At 43.8% G+C, this 19,641-nt stretch overlaps 1 protein-coding gene across 41 annotated transcripts in view; it reads right to left on the bottom strand.

Moving 5' to 3' along the window:
- Positions 1-231: 231 nt before the first annotated feature.
- The window catches only part of LOC110520140 (oxysterol-binding protein-related protein 6), a 62,015-nt gene continuing 42,605 nt past the window's right edge, over positions 232-19,641 (bottom strand). For 2 of the 41 annotated variants that reach the window (XM_090229817.1, XM_090229819.1), the window contains exons 6-23: positions 18,565-18,762; positions 17,714-17,855; positions 16,602-16,705; positions 15,332-15,424; positions 13,119-13,299; positions 11,614-11,747; positions 10,469-10,576; positions 9,813-9,944; positions 8,673-8,760; positions 8,007-8,260; positions 7,064-7,201; positions 5,770-5,833; positions 5,594-5,672; positions 4,783-4,927; positions 4,409-4,553; positions 4,048-4,174; positions 3,560-3,682; positions 232-3,332 (exon numbers count right to left, since the gene is read on the bottom strand). In XM_090229817.1, coding sequence (XP_090085943.1) covers positions 3,224-3,332; positions 3,560-3,682; positions 4,048-4,174; positions 4,409-4,553; positions 4,783-4,927; positions 5,594-5,672; positions 5,770-5,833; positions 7,064-7,201; positions 8,007-8,260; positions 8,673-8,760; positions 9,813-9,944; positions 10,469-10,576; positions 11,614-11,747; positions 13,119-13,299; positions 15,332-15,424; positions 16,602-16,705; positions 17,714-17,855; positions 18,565-18,762 — 2,364 coding nt within the window. In that variant the 3' untranslated portion in view covers positions 232-3,223. Of the gene's footprint in view, positions 3,333-3,559; positions 3,683-4,047; positions 4,175-4,408; positions 4,554-4,782; positions 4,928-5,593; positions 5,673-5,769; positions 5,834-7,063; positions 7,202-8,006; positions 8,261-8,672; positions 8,761-9,812; positions 9,945-10,468; positions 10,577-11,604; positions 11,748-13,118; positions 13,300-15,331; positions 15,425-16,601; positions 16,706-17,713; positions 17,856-18,513; positions 18,763-19,641 lie in introns of all 41 variants that reach the window. The other 39 variants (XM_036974479.2, XM_036974480.2, XM_021597229.3 and 36 more) reach the window with 23 other exon arrangements.

Below are 19,641 nucleotides of genomic sequence, written 5' to 3'. Positions count from 1 at the left end.
AAACAACTAAATAGCCAAGGCAGTCCCAAAATATTATCTCAACCCGGTGCAAGAATTCCTTCACTTGTCTTTGATTCACTGGCAAAGGCCCACACGGTCCTTTACTGCCATCTACTGTGCAGGAGTACGATGGTGTTAATACACTATTAGGTACTTACCATGACACTACCATACCTAATGCATGGCTGGATTTGGTAAACAGTGATAAACAGTTTGTGTCACAGACGCCACTGAGTTTTATGTATTTTTATTAGAACAAGCACTATGTAGCAGCAGTGTACAGTGGTCATGGAAAGATATGTACTTTGACAATTGCACTTTAGAAGGTACCCATTAGAAAATAGATAGAATTCAGCTGACACAGTGCGTAGTGGTACAAGTCAGTCCAAAATTCAAAAGAAAAAGCCCAATTGAGAAAATAAAATATTTCGTAAGGCATTTGCAACATTCATTGGCAGGCTATGTCATTTAAACATGCAGATATAAACATTGTAACTGATGAATTACTCAGGTCTAGCTGTTCTACTCTGATGAAACAAGTCTCTTATTTTTTTTTCCTGGTCTCTCTGAAAACAATGTATTAATCTAGAACTAAAACTTTACAAAGTACATTATCCTCAAATGTCCTTATGAACAAAGTACTGGTGTTAGAGTGGATGGTGTAGCCTTTGCATAAATCTAATCCAAAAGAGATAGGAATATTCCGCTGTTTACATGTAGTGCACTGCCAATAACAGTGATCACAAATGAGTGGGGGTGGCTACACAGAAAATAAGGAATTTCTAGATTATTTATGGGTAATGTCAATTGAGTGTGACCACAGTCTCCCATTCTCCCTCCCTCTTAACAAGATCTCAGACCACAACATTCCCTCCTTGGTGTAATGTAACGCATTCAGAACATTTTCATTCCCTGACCGTCGTTATTTAGTACATAATACTCTGTGGGGAAAGTAGTTTATTGGATTTTAAATGGTTTTCTTATCTGGCTTGTATGGGGTTTCTTATCAGTATTGTGTGAGACGCGTTAATAAAAATGTATTAAGGCACAGAAAGTGGAATTGACACTGACAATTGATTTCTGAATACATATCTATAATTTTTGGGATCTAATCTGCAGTACTGCACAGGATATTGCACACAAAATAATAGTTTTCTTTACAATTGAACATTTAAATTCAACATATTTCTTACATAAAAACACTTTTCCTGTTTCGATTTCAGGCTTCATTCTGGACAAAACAATTCAAAGAACAAGTAAATATAATCCCAATGTAAAAATGTTGTTCACTACAGATTCTGTGGTAATGTAAAAAATGTCACCATAGTGTATTGACTTTAACACAGTGACAGAGGGAGGGGAACATCAAATATACATTAAAGCTGAAATGTTTGGCAGTAAAAGATCTAAACTGTTTCAATTGTATTGGTTGGTGTAAAGGATAAACTCTCTAGGAACTGGACACATGTTTAAAGGATATTCAAATATAATAAATAGCATTAGCTGTGTCGTAACTACCTAATTAAAACCACAGAACTTGAACAAGTTTATTTTTATTTATTAAAATGTTGGTCTTTGGCTTTAACATCCACATTCTGCCATTTGCAAAAGCAGAAAGTTCTGAACATTCTAAAACAACGTAATAAAAGTTGTTTGACTTACTCAAGCCCTTGGCCTCTACATAACAGATTTCCACATACATATGAATTCATGTAAAGTGTTTTCAAAGAACTGACAGTAGGTGGCTCTAGTGTTTCATAAAACACTAATTGTATAAGTGGGGGTAGTCAGTCTGGTGTAGTTGTGACGGTCGAATGGTCATGAGTCATGTGGTTCCCAGTAGAGGACACATTGACCTCTATACTGCCACAGGAGGACTCCACTTTCACTATGACATTTCAGTTAGTGGCTTGGTCAGGAAAGTAACGCGAGACCGGACTCAAGTGGAACGGAAATACATTTGACGAGCCCACTGGCTCCCTCACTATATATGGACAGAATCAAAGATGATTCGTGTAACCATGTATCCAGATAAGTGACCAGGTTTTAAATTGATTCCTCAGAAGGGTATGGCACAAGGCCAACCGTTCTGGGTAGGAATCTCTTCAGATCATCATGAGACGTCCTGAGTGTTAGTATTACACATGTCCTTTCAGTTATACTACAGGCTAAACTGCAAACAGCAAAAAACACAGAAATTGTAGTACAGGAAATTAAAGAACATTACAATTATATTTATAATGACTTTTTAAAACTTTTATTTTTTTAACTTAAACTATTAAAACTAGTTTGAATGTGAGCTGTAAAGGGGAAGAAGTAAAGTCTATACATGTGGTTTGCAATAACAGTTGTGGTGAGTGACATGAAGGGTCAAAAAGGAAGTTGTTTCTCAGGTCAGTGCTTACGCATCAGCAGTTGGGCTTGTAATGATGCTCCTCTTCCAGGCAAACTGGAACTAAAAGTCTCCGCTCAAGGGGTTTGTCTTTTTGGAGTTGCTGAGGAAACCTCTCAGGATACAGCAACGTCCATCAATACCAGTGACTAAAACAAATGAACTGCAAAAACAAAAATGTGTCCCAAGAGAGAATACAGCTACGATACAGATTCAACTAATACAAAAAGGCCGATCCAAAAATAAGAGCAATCTTGCCAATATTGTATAATAGTTACATTTTCACTAAATTCTATGAGTTGACGATATTTTTGCAAAAATATCAGACTTTTTTCAATTTTATTTTTGTTATAGTCTATATAGCATATGCCAATGAAAGCTGCACTCTAAACATGCATGATACATACAGTAATAGGTAATCAAAAGCCTAATCCAAACACTAGTCTAAATCAAACTGCTTTCAGAACTCAAGTGGGTTTCACTAAAAGCTTTAAAATGTGTGGTGTGGATAGGTGACTTTTTAAGGCAAGGACATACTCTGAAGTCAAAACAGCTTAGGATAGATCTACGTGGTAAGATTGTTGCCCTGACAACCCAGCCTCTGCAGCAAGCTCAAATGGGGGGGATCCAAGAGGATACTTGGATGGGTGACTGGTTGGCTGCAGTGCCAAACAGGGTGACGGATGGTCCAACTCATCTCTCAGCTCTGAAGTCTTTTGTATCCTTCCACACTGTCATCTTGTCAATGAGAGGTTCATTTGAAAACCGTATTGTGCATAGGAAAAAGCCTCTGTCAGCGGTGATGATATGGTCTGTATAGCGATCCATATGCTACCATAGATTAGGGTTTTCCATGTTGATGAAGCCGGGGGATTTGCGAAGCTCCCAGTAGGTGTTGTTGGTGACCCAGCGCTCCCTATGATTGGCATCAACCACTTTCCTGGGAGTAAAGAGACGGGCAATCAATTAAATCGTCAGGGAGTTAAATGTCATGAGTGGAATGGATAATGACAACTCGGCCACACAAGTGTAGGAGGAACAGCCAGAATGTATTGCTGTCAATCTTGGGGATCCATTCCCCAATCTACCCCTCGTTCTTCCCCCATTAAGCTAGCCTGGCTTATACTTTACGTCATTGTTAAATTACCCCCTAGCCTCTGTACTTACTTGAAGAAGCGTGGCTCGTGCTTTATGTCATTCTCCTCTTGCCACTTCCTTCTGGTGCGTTGCAGGTCTTCGATACGCTGCTTCTCTGAGGCAGCCATTTCCACATTGCCCTCCTCCAGGTGCCTAATGTAGAGAAACAACATCACTATCACTCAAATACACTGTCAAGTGTCAATCAGCAGAGAAATACACAAAGCTTATCGACATATTTACCCGTACAAATACTATTTGACCGGTGTCTTACTTCTGATTTCAAAACTCGTTTTTAAGCCCTTTTTATAGCTTCACAAATCAATTCTGAAAATGTAGATCGGAGTAAAGCTGCAATGGTTCACTCGTCCAGTACAGTCAGATCTGCACGATAATGCTACTGTACCACGTTCTCTCAGCAGGTGGCAGCAGTAGCACACAGTGCATTTCTCATACCGTCTGGGCATTTACAACAACCTTCACAGTAGCTGGAAGTGTGACGGCTGTCTTGACTCTACCTCTGATCGGGTCTGAAGCGGGCATCTGTGGGTGGTAGCAGATCTTGCATCTCAGGGCAAAGCTCATTGAGCTCAATGGCAAACCTGGTGAAGCCATAATACAGCTCGTAATCGGTGGGCATGGAGCCTGAGGGAAGAACACAAGAATCAAGAATCCGTTTCAAGTCCTTTTTTTGTTGTCGAATTGTCTGGACTATTGACACCATTGTCAACACTTTCTTTGTTCCCATATTATGGTCTCATGTACTAGTAGCATATGTTCTAATTTAATGCTGTTATCTGCTTAATGAAAGGAGATATCCAATTTTTTTAAAACAGTTCAAAGCATTCTGTTTAGCAACAGTATGATTAACGTGGTTACCTGTCCTCCAGATGCATTTGGCAGAGGGCGGGACTCCACAGTAAAGGCCCTCATGCCATTTTCCGAACAGCCGATGCACTACCTTCCCCTCTTGGTCCATCACGATCCCTTGAACCTCATTGACATTAGAACTCCAGTAATTTCCCTGCAAAATAAAATGGTAACAGTAACATTGTGACCGCAAGATAAATAGCATTCATCCCCCACCTGAAAGGTAACAAGTAGACAAGAATTACAATTCCAAATAAAAGAGACAGCTATGGTAATGGGATAAACGCTTTCACAGGGATGGTCGTTTCTCAGCACATAATTGCCTTTGGACTTCTGAGTGTTTGTACTGGTCATATTCACAGCTGAGTTCACCGATGTCTTACCTTGACGAAAGTGAGCTTGCAGATACAGGCACTGCTTTTGGTGTTCCTAATGGTGATCTCCCCGTAGTGTTCGATCCACCTTCTGCCGCTTAGGATGTTGTGCACGCAGGTGGTGACCTTGTTCCACTCATAGTGGTCCCCAAAGCTGAACGGCACAATAGCGATTAGCGTGAAAAGCTTGAAACACTCTCAGGATATCTACAGTAATCACAGACAAGGATAGTTATTAAGTCGGTCTGTGTCTCTGAGATGTTTACTGGGCAACATAATCACAAGTCTCATAAACAAAACAGCGGGGGCTTGTGGGTACCTGTGCAATCTCATTTTCGGTCGAGGCAGAGACGCTTGCAATCTCCTATAATCTATGTGCTTATTCAGCAGCACCCCCCCCCCCACACCCCCCTTCCTGCTCCTCTGCCTTTCTGATTCATTTCTCACAGGATGGGAAATAGAGCACAGCCCATCTCACTCCTCCCTAACCCAGTCAAGGGAACTTCAGTAGGGAGTACAGTAGGTCCTTAAAGCTTCCCAGGACCCAGCATAGAGCCCACTCCACAGGGTGAAGTGATGGCTGTGGCAAGGGGAGGCTGGCAGAGGCCTGATGGCTCTAAGTAGGTAAGGCCACTGTTATGGAGTTATTTAGGTGGCTCCTATAGCGAATGACAGTGGGGACCAAACTGGGCCCGTGGAGACATTTAGTTTGGCCTGCCAGAAGGTCCATCCCAAAGGAACATCTAAAGGATGTTAAACAGAGAGTGACTGTGTGTGTGTGTGTGTGTTTAGCTGAAGAATAGGGCCAAAGATGGATTACCTTGGTAGCATAACATTGACTGTGCCAATGGGGAGGATTTCCATGGATTTCCCCCAGAATTTGTTTTTCCATCTGACATCTGAGAAGAAAATTGGCAGAATTAGAAAAAAGGAAACAATGACCCCATTGAGGAAGTGCACAACGTGTGTGACACTGTAATTCAACAGATAACCTACCTTGCCAGAAGGTGAACTTGTTGGAATCAGCGTGACAAGCTGAGATTGGTGGATGGTGGCTCACCTTCAAGAGATAATCAAACGTCACACGTCTTATCAGTGGCAATATTGCTAGATTGTTGCCTCGTAGAGGAATTTATTTTAGGTCAAGATACAAGAAGGTGAGTCCTTATATTGTGACTATCATGCAGACTGGGTACCTGGTAACAGCTGACACCAGCACTTAGGCTAAGTGCAGACTAGGTTCAGTCAGACCACGGGGAACAAAATAGAGTTACCATCATACCTTTCAAGGCACTGTTAGCCGACTGGGGGACACAGTCTTTGTTTAAGCACGCCGAAAGCCACCAAACCTGACAGGTCTGTCAGTCTGCAGCACAGTGCAATACAATACTGCAGCTCATGCTACTATTAAATTGATCTTACAGACTCCAGTACATGAGAGAACTGGCACATTTGACCTGGTCTTGGAAAACCCAGACCTAGGGAACATTGTGGGAGGCAACCCGTCTTGTCTTTCTAGTGAGTGTGTGTGTGGGGGGGGGGGGTTAAAACAAATATTTAAACCAAGTGGACAAAATATTAAGAACACCTGCTCTTTCCATGACATAGACTGACCAGGTGAATCCAGGTGAAAGCTAGGATCCCTTGTTGATGTCACTTGTTAAATCCACTTCAACCAGTGTAGATGAAGGAGAGGAGACAGGTTAAAGAAGGATTTGTAAGCCTTGAGACAATTGAGACATGGATTGTGTATGTGTGCCATTCAGAGGGTGAGTGGGCAAGACATAATATTTAAGTGCCTTTGAACTAGGTCTGGTGGTAGGTACAAGGCGCACTGGTTTGTGTCAATAACTGCAACGCTGCTGGGTTTTTCACACTCAACACTTTCCTTTGTGTATCAAGAATGGTCCACCACCTAAAGGGCATGCAGCTAACTTGATACAACTGTTGGGAAGCATTGGAGTCAACATGGGCCTGCATCCCTGTGGAACGCTTTCGACAACTTGTAGAGTCCATGCCCCAAAGAATTGAGGCTGATCTGATGGCAAAAGGGGGTACAACTCAATATTATATATATATATATTTTTTTTTTATACTATTTTTTTCTCAATAAGTAGGCAGTACAGTAGGGTGTACAGTACGCGATAGATAAAAAAGAAAAATTCTAAAAAGCTAGACAGGATTACCGACACATTATGTAAAAGGCTAAACTGATCCCATATCGACTACTGAGACGCTTGATACATACGGCCCCGCGCAACTCTGTGATGAATGTGTTCCGAGTACCTACCTGCTCAGCGATAAAACACATGCCCTTGTCCTCACGGATACATTCATACGTCTCTCCCAGTAAAGGGTTGAATGGCTTGCTTCCCGCTCTGTAGTACGTGGAGGAGTATCCTGAGATGACGAACGCCGCCATAATGGCCTGTAGCAGAGAAACGGCAACACAATGAACGCTAACAACGCAAAACATACACAACGCTTTCCATCAATACTGCCAGTGGCGTTACACTGAAACAGAAGTTCTCTTTGTTTGATCAAAGTGACGAACGAATCATTTGTGCCTAAAATAATACATGAATAAATGATCTAAATGCCATTTAAACCCCTGGTACATACTGGTTTACAACCTCCCAGTAAAATATCATTATTTTCATACTTGTCTCGCAAGTGCAACGTTAGTATTCACACACCGTCCTGTTATGGTAACACAGACAGGAGAATGACAGATGTGAGATTGAACAAGGTCGACAGCTGCAGCGAAGCGTGATGTCTCTGGAAGAGGCCAGGGCTGTTGTTCAGACTGTTTACTTTGGGCATGGCACTGCCAACGCCACGCCAGCGCACATGCCATGGACTGGACTCACCCAGTATGGGCTAGTGATGGTAGAGACCGGGAATGTATATAGTTGCTTGTGCTGATGAACTCCCATCTTAACCCGAAGAGGTTTTCCGTCATCTAATGAGCCTCTCCGGTATGTCTTCTGGGGTCTGTTAGCTGGTTTAGTGGGTCACATCATCACTAAGAGTTCCAGTAATGTAAGATTAGGTCATACCTTGTGGTGGTAGAGAATGCAGAGTTATACTTGGCTTTTCTAAGTGCATCCATACAGTTCTAGGACTCAGAGAGGTGAGCATTTGGGCCGTACCATGCACTGGTTCTCAGGGGGGTGAGCATTTCAGTTGTACCACGTGTTGGTACTCAGAGGGGTGGGTGTTTGGGGCCGTACCATGCGTTCGTAGGGGTCCTCCGTATCGGCAGCTCTGTCCAATAGCTCAGTGTACTCCAGCTCCTCACACATGTGCTGCAGGGTGTTGAGGGGCTCGTTGAGTTCCACGGGCATGGACACCTTGGACAGGTCCTTCCCTATGTTGTTCCTCAGGATGTTCCACAGGTTGATGTTGCTGCAGTCCGGCGAGGGGGCGGGGAGGGACGGGCGCCGCCCGTTACGGAAGGCACTTCCTGCCAGGTCTCCGTTCAGCACTGAAAAACAAATAGGAAAGTACAATACTGTCACGAAGCATCCTCGAGGACTCACGACTGTCTGAACCAGGCGTCGTCAAATCCTAGTCCTTGCATTTCATAATAGCCACAGGTAGTTCATGACTGAAACATAGTCAAAGGATGAATGGCGAGAATAGAAGATAGAGTGCCTGTGCAGAGGAGAGGGAGGCCCTGCTTCACTTTCCCCTGACAGCTTTCATAAACCCTGAGTGCCGCTCTTGGCACACTGTGAGCCCTGCAAGGTCAATCCCTGCCTCACTGATAAATGACCTGGCCATCGCAGTGGGAGAGGGGGGAGGTGGTGGTGGGGGCAGGGGGTTCACCACCACCTCTATTACATTAGCCCCCCTGCTCTAATGGAAGGAGAGGCCGCTGCAGAGGGGGGACCTACTTTGTCTGGAGACGTTATCGGTCACGCTGGCATTGTCCTCTGAAATGTTATCGCTCACATCGCTGACGTATGACTCATCGTCTGAGGCCTGGAGGGAGCGGGGGACAAAAGAGCCACTGAGTCAGTACAGTACACACACCCAGAGAGCCTAGTCAATAACACACACACACACACACACACACACACACACACACACACACACACACACACACACACACACACACACACACACACACACACACACACACACACACACACACACACACACACACACACACACACACACACACAACAGTTTGCCAGTGGCTAGCAAACTGCAGTCAGCACTGGCTTTCTCTCTCTCGCTCTGCAGTAATCAAAAGATGAGACACTGCAGCATTTCCATGCACTTTATATATAGTAACATACAATGAACTCATTGACGGTGCCAGAGAACAGCAGATTGTGGCTGGCAGTAATGGCCTCTATTGCAGTACAGTCAGCTGCTGGAAGAGCTTTTTTGGCCAACAGCATTCTGCTGGTTTGAATAGGGCCTGGCACCTGAGGCAGAGGATTTGGCCTTAGACTAGTGATGGGATATCCTTGGTGAGTAATCCTTCAGTGGGACTCTAGCTAGCAGCACTGGGTTTGCATACCTGGGGAGCAGCAAGCCAGTCCTGCTGGCTTTTATGAGGCCATATTGACTGGTGCTTGGTATTCATGGCAGTGAGTGAGAAAGGCCATCTTTGTGGCTTAGGAACGGACACAAACCATCAGTCTAGAGGATGAACCATGTCAAATCCATAAAGAAGGGCTTATCATTGAAAACCTGGAGGTGGGAAATCACAGGGGACGGTGGCATGAGAAATGCTACCGTGCTTTTGGACATGACTGGACCCAGTTGAAAGATTTAAGCAGCAGGATAATAGAATGGAGACTGGAGAGCCCCCCTCCAGTGTGGCTTTGTTTGACTTTCCGTTGTGTTATCTCTGTCCTTCACACTCTTCTCGTGAATCGCTGACGAACTCCAGCTCCACTCGGCCATCGGCCATGCTTTATCTGAGCTCCCAGCTCTTTGACATGTTTTCACCCTCCCCCTTCCTCTTCAATCTGCTCCCCGTGGTCCTGCTGCCATCCCCCCTCTCAACGCTCCACTCTCACCTCGTTCTCCGACGAGCTGGCAGACAGAAGCACTTCCTGGGCGTCGAAGAACTCGGACACAGACTCGGACATGGACAGCCTGCTCTCATTGGACGTCTGTTGTGTCAGAGGGATTCCCATCTGCTCACCAGCCTGTAAGAAAACACAGTGAAACACAACTAACTTATTTGAAGTTAATTGGGAGAGGGAAATGACAGAACTGCAATGTGTAATGGGGGTCTTTATTCATCCTATATTTCTGAAAGGACTGAGGTCACAATGATTTCTGATTAGTCATTTTCCCATTGACCTTGACGTCAGGGTCAGCATAACTTAATGATCAGTAAGCTCACCTGCCAAGATATACTGGAAGCACCATCCTTCTTTAAGGACAGGAATCAATAGTGTAATTGGCAAATGCAGTAAGCAGAGATTCCACAATGTTTTCCAGTTAACTAAGGCTACATGGCCAGCTCTATAATGCCTGTGTATCACCACAGAGGTGGAAAAACAGCATACAAGATCACGCTATTCTCCCTGACCTCACCTGGCAGCTATCGGATGGCTGCTGTAAGCACATTCAGCACTGCCATGGCAGGTTTTATGCAAGTCGAGGACATTGGTTTTGGGGAATAGAAAAACTTCAGACAAGTTTATCTGGTTGAAGATGTAGCTACCTCGTCAGAACTGGGAATGATGTTCACACTGACTGTTTGTTCAGACAGGACCGACTCAGAGTGGATGCGGCCCAGTCGGGTTTTAAGCTCGGCGTTTTGGGACAGGGCCTGAAAGAAATAATGATCCATCACTAATCTGTCAGCTAGATGAGAAAATACAGAGTGGAATAGAGAACTAAAAAGATAAGCATTAAAACTGGATCTATGTCGTGCAGCTCTACATTCATTAACACAGACAAATCGGAGGCTTATACTGTATGTACTGGCACACTATGGACATATTTTGTGACAATGATTATAATGTCATGTTATACAGTTATAATATCACCTATGGTTCTACAGATTTTTACTGCTGCAGTTATGGTCTGTATTGGTCTAAACTGTAATATCTCCAATCAAACCTACCTAACAGGTCCCTAAGGAGAGTATAGTACATCAGCTACCCTGACTACCCTTAGCTGCAAAGGGCATGTTAAGTTGACATCCCGACAACCCTCTCTGTAGCCATACCATGACTCTACACACACGCCATGGCCTGATACCCTTGACCTGCACTATTACGAAAACTCCCAATTAAAACAGTAGATAAACGGTTGACACATTTCGAAAAAAAAGAAATAATTTGACATGTCAACACAGAGCGCGCTCCAATGAAATCATTGGCAACCCGAAGGAGTCAACTTAATGGACTTGAGAGGCACAGTTAATATTACTTTCCAATTATTTGGGAAGAAAAGATAACAGCAGTTGTTTAACTAAGCTGTCCTCTTTTTCCACGTCTCCACGTTTCACGTCTCAGAAAGAGATGAAAGCGATTGAATCAGCAACGGCTGCTCTGCTTTCCACGACGAGTTATTAGCTCAGTCTCACTATGTGACAATATACAAATGGATCCATTCTCATAGAAACAGACAACAAAAGCAGTGTGTCTAGTAAAACAAATGAAGAAAGCCATATCATTCTTTCAAAACACCTCATCTCTCCATCCATTGCATGAACAAAATATGTGCTGCACTGAATATTTGAAGTGACGCAGTGAATTCTGACAAAAAACAACAATATTAACCATTTATAATGACAGTTCCCAGTGCAGGGGAATTCTGGGTACTGTAGTACATTTCTTATAGAACACCTACATGTCTCACCTGTGACAGAGACTTCCTGAGGGTGACGAGCTGGACAGACTGCCCTGATGACTGATCCTGGTCTGATAACATCGTTTTGATCTTCTCCTTCTCTATGGCCACTGTGTTGAACGCAGACTTTAGCAGAGAGTGGACTGCAAAGAACCAGAAATCCCTTTAAAACACACCCTCTAGTTCCAACTCTTCAGTGTCGCTTTCTCTTTATTTTAGTGCTATGGTCTAGTGTAAAGCCACGTGAAGTGTAAATAAATCTGTTGGTTGGTGTCAAATGTTTTCCAATAGTCTAAAACAGGGTTTCTTAAACTTTTTCAGTCTATGACCCAAATTAGGATTTCTGTGTTTTCCTGGGACCCAAGCTTATGAAAAACATGCAACTATTTGTAAATATGGGTACATTCCATTGCCCTTATGCCTAAAACAAATGCAATATAGACAAAAACAAATAACAATTAAATACCCATATAAATATGAATGTTTATTGTTCCCCATTAAAAACCCACTGCTTCCTGCTGTAGATGAGCAACCCAGACCCTTGTGAGTGTTTGCCAAAAAAAGCATCTTGCTTCAATCAGTTTATTCCAGTTCAGAATAAAAATGAGGACTTACATTTTAACTGCAACAGTTCCAATCTAGACTTGTTTTCAACCATTTCTACAGTGATATGTACAGTAGGCCCGATCATTTTTAGGGTTGCACTATCAGTAGCTAGCTGGCTTGCTTTGGCTAACGGTAGAAGGTGATTGTTTGAAAGAAACTCACATCGGCTACTGTGAGATATTATTATTATTTCTGCTTATCATCAACACCTGTAATAAAATGACAACAATGCCTTGCTAGCTGACGTCCACTGCCCTGTCTTTCCAAGGGGTCCCTGGGTTTACCGTCATGCTGTTTGGTCAGGACGTGTTGTTTTTAAATTTGTTTCCTTTTGAGACACTCATAACCAAAGCAATTCCCCCCACAAAACACATGGTGGGCGCTCCTAGTTATTTCTCAAAGTTTGTATCAAACCACGAGAGAGAAACTCATCGCTGTATTCGCGTTTCGTGACGACTGAGTTCAGTCAGAACTTGTGGCTAGCGTGAGAGTCCATTGGATGACAGAGGTGCGTCGGAATGCGGAGCCAGTGGCTCACAGCGCATCGTCTGCTGCTGAACGACAGCGCCGCAGTGTGTGGGTCGCCGAGGGATCGTCACAAAAACTGCAGAAAAAAAGAACCACGAAGCACATCTCCCTCCCACTCGCGCAGTGGCCAAACTGTGCAGACACAGCTGCTAGGCAGAGAGCGCAGTTGCACTTGGCCAAATCAATGAGTCACTCATGAAATAATGATACATTTACTCTGACAAGTCGCGACCCACCATTAACAGGTCCAAAGTGGGTCGCGACCCATACTTATAGACAGTCTGGTCTAACATTACTTTTATATTCAGTGCAGCAGCCTGTATGTGTGTCTGCGTCTGTCTGTCTGTCTGTCGGTCTGTCGGTGTATGTGTGTGTGTCACCTTTCTGAGCGATGAGGCAGAAGTCCTCCTGCAGTTTGATGTAGTCGCCTCCACACTCTATGTTGTCAGGAGCCAGGCGAGAGGCAGGGGTCTGGATGTCCACCAGCTCAGCACTCAGGTTGGGGTTTGAGGAGTGGAGGCGAACTGGAGACATGCTGGCACTCACAGGGAGAGATGGGACCTGAGAGGGAGGAGGGAAGTGGGGGGCGCTGTAAGTACCACCTGGAAGACTTACAGTGCCCTCAGAAAGTATTCAGACCCCATTACTTTCCCCACATTTTGTTGTGTTACTGTCGGAATAAAAAACGGATTACACTGAGATTGTGTCACTGATCTATACACAATACCCCATAATGACCAAGTGGTTTGTAGATTTTTTAAATGTTTTTATTAATAAAAGATTAAAAGATGAAATGTCTCGAGTCAATAAGTATTCAACCCCTTTGTTATTCAAGCCTAAACAAGTTCAGGAGTAACAATGTGCTTAACAAGTCACATAATAAGTTACATGGACCCATTTCGTGTTCAATAATAGTGGTAAACGTGATTATAGAATAACTACCTCATCTCTGTACCCCACACATACAATTATCTGTAAGGTCCCTCAACCAAGTAGTGCATTTCAACCACAGATTCAACCACAAAGACCAGGGAAGTTTTTCAATGCCTGGCAAAGACGGGCACCGATTGGCAGATAAAAAAGCAGATGATTAATATCCCTTTTGAGCATAGTGAAGTTATTATGGTGAAGTTGGATGGTGTGTCAATACACCCTGTCAATACAAATATACAGGCGTCCTTCCTAACTCAGTTGCCAGAGAGGAAGGAAACTGCTCATGGATTTCACCATGAGGCCAATGGTGATATTAAAAACAGTTACAGAGGTTAATGGTTGTGATATGAGAAAACTGATCAACAACATTGTAGTTACTCCACAATATTAACCTAAATGACAGAGTGAAAAGAAGCCTGTACAGAATAACAAATATTCCAAAACATGCATCCTGTTTGGAACAAGTCACTAAAGTAATACTGCAAAAAATGTGCCAAATACATTTTTTTGTCCTGAAAACAATGCGTTATGTTTGGGTCAAATCCAACACAACACATCACTGAGTACCACTCTTCATATTTTCAACCATGGTGGTGGCTACATCAAGTTATGTGTAATGCTTGTCATTGGCATGGCCTAGGGAGTTTTATAGGATAAAAAGAAATGGAATACAGCTACAAGCATAGGGAAAATCCCAGAGGAAAACCTGGTTGTCTGCTTTCCAACAGACACTGTAAGACAAATTCACCTTTCAGCAGGACAACAACCTAAAACACAAGGCCAGATTGATGAGAATTGTTTTTATTTCATCCATTTTGAATTCAGGCTGTAACACAACAAAATGTGGAATAAGTCAACGGGTATGAATACTTTCTGAAGGCCCTGTAGGTGGTGGGAATGTGGGCCAAGTTATGTGTCTACAGAAAGGACTGAATGGGTCCAGATTAAGCTCAAGTTCTGGCTCCTTATATAACACCCTTCTGCTGTCTCTTCAGCTAAATATTTGAGCACACAGACTGATAGTAAATAATAGATAGATACGCACACTTGTATGTTTGTTTACATCCCTCTATAAATCACACCAAGTCTGCCAAGTCATTGGAGACAGTGAGGCACAGTTGAATCAGAGGCTTTGTTCCAACCAATGTTCTTTTCATGTTCCTCAGCTATAAATAAACCATAAAACAAGGAAAAAGCCTTTCCCCTTGTTTCTCCTGGACTGATGACTCACTCGTTCATCAACACTACGTATCCCAGAGGGCCGCTGGTGAGGAAACGGTTGGTTCTGGGCTACATAATCTACCAGAACACCCGTAGTGATAAGAACTCAGTATCATGAAGGAAAAGGCTTTTAAACGGCCTGTTGTTGCAAATCGGCCATTGGACCAGTTTTAAAAAACGGAGCGTTATATGAATTCAAAGCATGACTAGCCTTTTCCCAAAGCAGTAGAGAGTGTTAAAAGTAAATAGGGGAATTTAGTCAATATAAGAAAAAAGCAGACGGCTGCACAATGAGGGCGTTCGGACACAGAAAGACTGCCTTGAATGCGTCTGGGGCATTTTGTATGGAGGCTACTAAACCAGAAACAATTCCAAAGAGCTATGTGTGTGCGTGAGACAGAAAAAGAGAGAGACTGGATATCTAAGAAATAAGAGGTACCTGAAGCTGCAATTTTGCATCTTTGCCGACACTTTTTGTTCTCCATCTTCTGTTCATGCGCTTGTCTTTCTTTGACATGTCTACACAATTGCTCTACATAACAAACACGGATCAGAATATGTGAGAGGTGGTTAATAAGACAAGCAAAGGTTGCATCATCACTAAGAGAGAAGCAATGATGCCAGACAACATAGGAGCAATGATGCCAGATAACATAGGAGCAATGGTGCCAGATAACATAGGAGCAATGGTGCCAGATAACATAGCAGCAATGATGCCGGATAACATAGCAGCAATGATGCCAGAAAACGTAGCAGCAATGACAGTTAACTACACATTGTTGTTTTTTTTGTTGTGTTTTTTTTTTACCCAATTTTCTCCCCAATTTCGTGGTATCCAATTGTTAGTAGCTACTATCTTATCTCATCGCTACAACTCCCGTACGGGCTCGGGAGAGACGAAGGTTGAAAGTCATGCATCCTCCGATACACAACCCAACCAAGCCGCACTGCTTCTTAACACAGCGCCATCCAACCCGGAAGCCAGCCGCACCAATGTGTCGGAGGAAACACCGTGCACCTGGCAACCTTGGTTAGCGCGCACTGCACCCGGCCCGCCACAGGAGTCGCTGGTGTGCGATGAGACAAGGATTTCCCTACCGGCCAAGCCCTCCCTAACCCGGACGACGCTAGGCCAATTGTGCGTCGCCCCACGGACCTCCCGGTCGCGGCCGGTTACGACAGGGCCTGGGCGCGAACCCAGAGTCTCTGGTGGCACAGCTGGCGCTGCAGTACAGCGCCTTTAACCACTGCGCCACCCGGTAGGCAACCCACACATTGTTAGCTATGAAATTGAGGATGGGATCGTCTCCACACAATTGAGTAAAAAAATAACTTTATCTTAATGAAAAATTCTTTCTCTTAATGAAATGTAACGATTCAAAGCAAATGGCAAACATTCAAACGTTGATGTATGCTCTTAATCAAATGCAATTTGTTATACATCGATTGGAAAGCAACAATGAATTATGTGAGTCTATTAGAGTGTGTCGATGTACAGTGACAGAGATGAAGGCTGTGTTGGAAACGGATTGGGCCTCACACAGCCTGACCATGAGGCCCAGAGATACACACCTCCATCCATTAGATTAACAGCCACCCCTACCCCCCCACACCACACTCAGCCAATGCTGTGCTAAGATTAAACTCTCCCTACTTCTTGCTATGTGCGTGTGTGTCTGTGTGTGTGTGTCTGTCTGTGTGTGTGTTACCTGCATGTCAGTGAAATTAGGAGCCGACTGGGTCCTCTGTAAGATCTCCAGGCTCTGCAGTAACTTGCTCAGCTCTATCAGGCTGGACTGGCAGCGGGCGAGCTCTGGGAAGAAGCAACACAAGGCAATGTGTCACACACTGGAAGACCACGTCTGACACAACGTGACTCATCGTTTTTTCCACCACTGCTGTGTTTAACAAATGAGAGAACCATTATGGAAAAACAAATATCCTCATTAGTTTAAGTAACAAAGTGGAATAATATGACAGGCAGTTGCTACTAGGGTTGCAAAAGGTATCGGTAATTTACTAATGTTACCGGAATCTTCAGTCATTTTGGTAATTAACAGCAAGTCTATGGCAATCTATCGTAACTTTTGTCATTTATACTTCAATGACTGTATTTTTTTTCAATGAATATACAGTATTAGTATTGTCCATGAGTTTCCAGTCGATCGACCATATGGTTCAAGAGAAAACAGCCAAATAATCTAATCAACAATGGCATTATTTTCAATTACTTCTGCAACTCGTCCAATTATTGACTTTTTACACAACATAGACAACAAATACATATTGACATAGTCAAATAAATAATAGTGTAAAAGAAAAATAAGGATATTTAACGCTGAATCCCTTATATTAAACACTAAATGGCGTTCATTAAGTTGATGGTTAATATTTATGTTTTACAGCTTTGATATTCTCTTTTTTTATTTGAAAATCGGAATTCTTTCATACATTTGACATGTTTGTAAAGCCAGAGAGGGGGCCAGAGATAATTAGACGCCTGTGATAATCTGAATTACCCAAAAGGGCCACTAGACGTATTGATAGACTACATAAAATCCTTGAAAGATTCAAAAATTCTGGTAGTTTACTGGTAAACTTTGAACGTTTCCAGTAATGTACCCTCCTTTTGCAACCCTAGTTGCTACTATCAGGAGCTATTGTAAATCAGACATGGGCATGAGGAGAATATCCCATCAAATGAATAATACAGTAAATCTTTCAATGTTGGCAGGGAAAGGGAAATATATTGCTGATCCTTATCATCCCGATATAATAGATGGATGTTTCACAGCAGTGATGGTAGGAAGAGAGCACTTACCCTCTGTACACTTGTCCATCTCCTCCGACTCCTGAAGCCATGCGGCCACTTTGCTCTGTCCGTTACTGTAGGAGGCCGGCAGGCTGCTGCTGCTAGGGACTGGGGGGGACTGCCATGATGGAAGGGTGGTGGGTTTGGGCTGCTGGAGGACAGGGATAGAGACACAGGGGGTTGGGTTAGTAAACACACCTCAGACATACAGTATGTACCTTCTGAATAACACGCACCAGATGTGAGAGAAACATGTACGTTTCCTGCTTTCCGAGACACATTCTAACAGAATTCATGCTTTCTAAAAGAAATTCTAAGAGAAATCATTCTTTCTAAGAGAAATTAGAATAGAATTCTAGCTTTCTAAGATAAATTAGTATAGTAACTGTGAAGCAAAGGACAGGAGATATAGCATGTCCAAATCACCAAAGACTTCCTACTCAGAACAGTAAAGATTTTCTGCATCCTCACCACTTCAAAGCCACAGATCTTTATTGACTCACGTCCTGTGAGAGTGCTGATCAGTAAGAGCCCGTAGCGCGCAGGCCGAGACCCAGGCCCAGCTGCTCTGAATACAGGTTTGTTTGATGAGTCCTAATAACCTGAGTCTGCCAGAGACTCTCCCCTCCCTGGGGGATTCAGTGCCATTAGTCTTATAATTAGCTCGGTAACCGAGCAGGGTTGTTAGAACCCCGTCACAAATGAAAATGTTGAGTGGCTGTATATTGAAACGTTAACAGCGTTGTATGAGGGCCACTACCACCATGTAAAGCCAACCTGAGTCAGACAGACGTAAAAGTTCAGCTTACCACAGCAGAGAACAACTGTGCCGAGGTAACCGCCAGGGAAGAGAGGCCCACCTTTACGTCATGTTGTCCCGCAATGGGGGTGGGGGCTGGCTGAGGGTGGGGGTGTGGGATGGGGGACTCGGTGGTGGCAGGGGGAGGGAACGTCCTTATGGTGGCGTCTCGGGGGGAGCGGACAATCTCGTTCTGCCGGTAGAGACGGTGGTGGCGCAGCTTGACCACCCAGGAGTCAAAGATGTCTGGAGACTTGACCTGGGAAGAGAGAAGAGAAGAGGGGAAAGGAATAGAAGAGATGTGAGAAGGAGAGGAAAGGGCATAGTCTTTGAATAATGCAAATGCAGAGTGATGACACAGTAAATCCAATCTAATGTTATTTGTCACATGCTTCGTAAACAACAGGTGTTGACCAACAGTGAAATGCTTATGTAGGCTACTCTACCTAGACTACATGACCAAAAGTATGTGGACACCTGCTCGTCGAACATTTCATTCCAGAATCATGGCCATTAATATGGTCCCCCCCCTTTGCTGCTATAATAGCCTACACTCTTATGGGAAGGCTTTCCACTAGATGTTGGAACATTGCTGCAAGGAATTGCTTCCATTCAGTCACAAGAGCATTAGTGAGGACGGGCACTGATGTTCGGCGATTAGGCCTGGCTCGCAGTCTGCGTTTCAATTCATCCCCAAGGAGTTCGATGGGGTTGAGGTCAGGGCTCTTTGCAGTCAAGTTCTTCTACACCGATCTCGACAAACCATTTGTGTATGAACCTCGCTTTGTGTACGTACGGGGGCATTGTCATGCTGAAACAAGAAAGGGCCTTTCCCAAACTGCTGGATGCACAGAATCGTCTAAAATGTCATTGTATGCTGTAGCGTTAACATTTCCCTTCACTGGAACTAAGGGGCCTAGCCCGAACCATGAAAAACAGTCCCAGACCATTATTTCTCCTCCACCAAACTTTACCGTTGGCACTCTGCATTTGGACAGGTAGCGTTCTTCTGGCATCCGCCAAAACCAGATTCGTCCGTCAGACTGCCAGATGGGGAAGCGTGATTCATCACTCCAGAGAAGGCGTTTCCACTGTTCCAGGGTCCAATGGCGGCGAGCTTTACACCACTCCAGCCGGC

Source organism: Oncorhynchus mykiss, chromosome 3, assembly GCF_057628025.1.
Source record: "Oncorhynchus mykiss isolate SJ-2025 chromosome 3, ASM5762802v1, whole genome shotgun sequence".
NCBI lineage: Eukaryota > Metazoa > Chordata > Actinopteri > Salmoniformes > Salmonidae > Oncorhynchus > Oncorhynchus mykiss.
The sequence above is the reverse complement of the archived record's forward strand: the minus strand, read 5'-3'. Positions and strand labels throughout refer to the sequence as shown.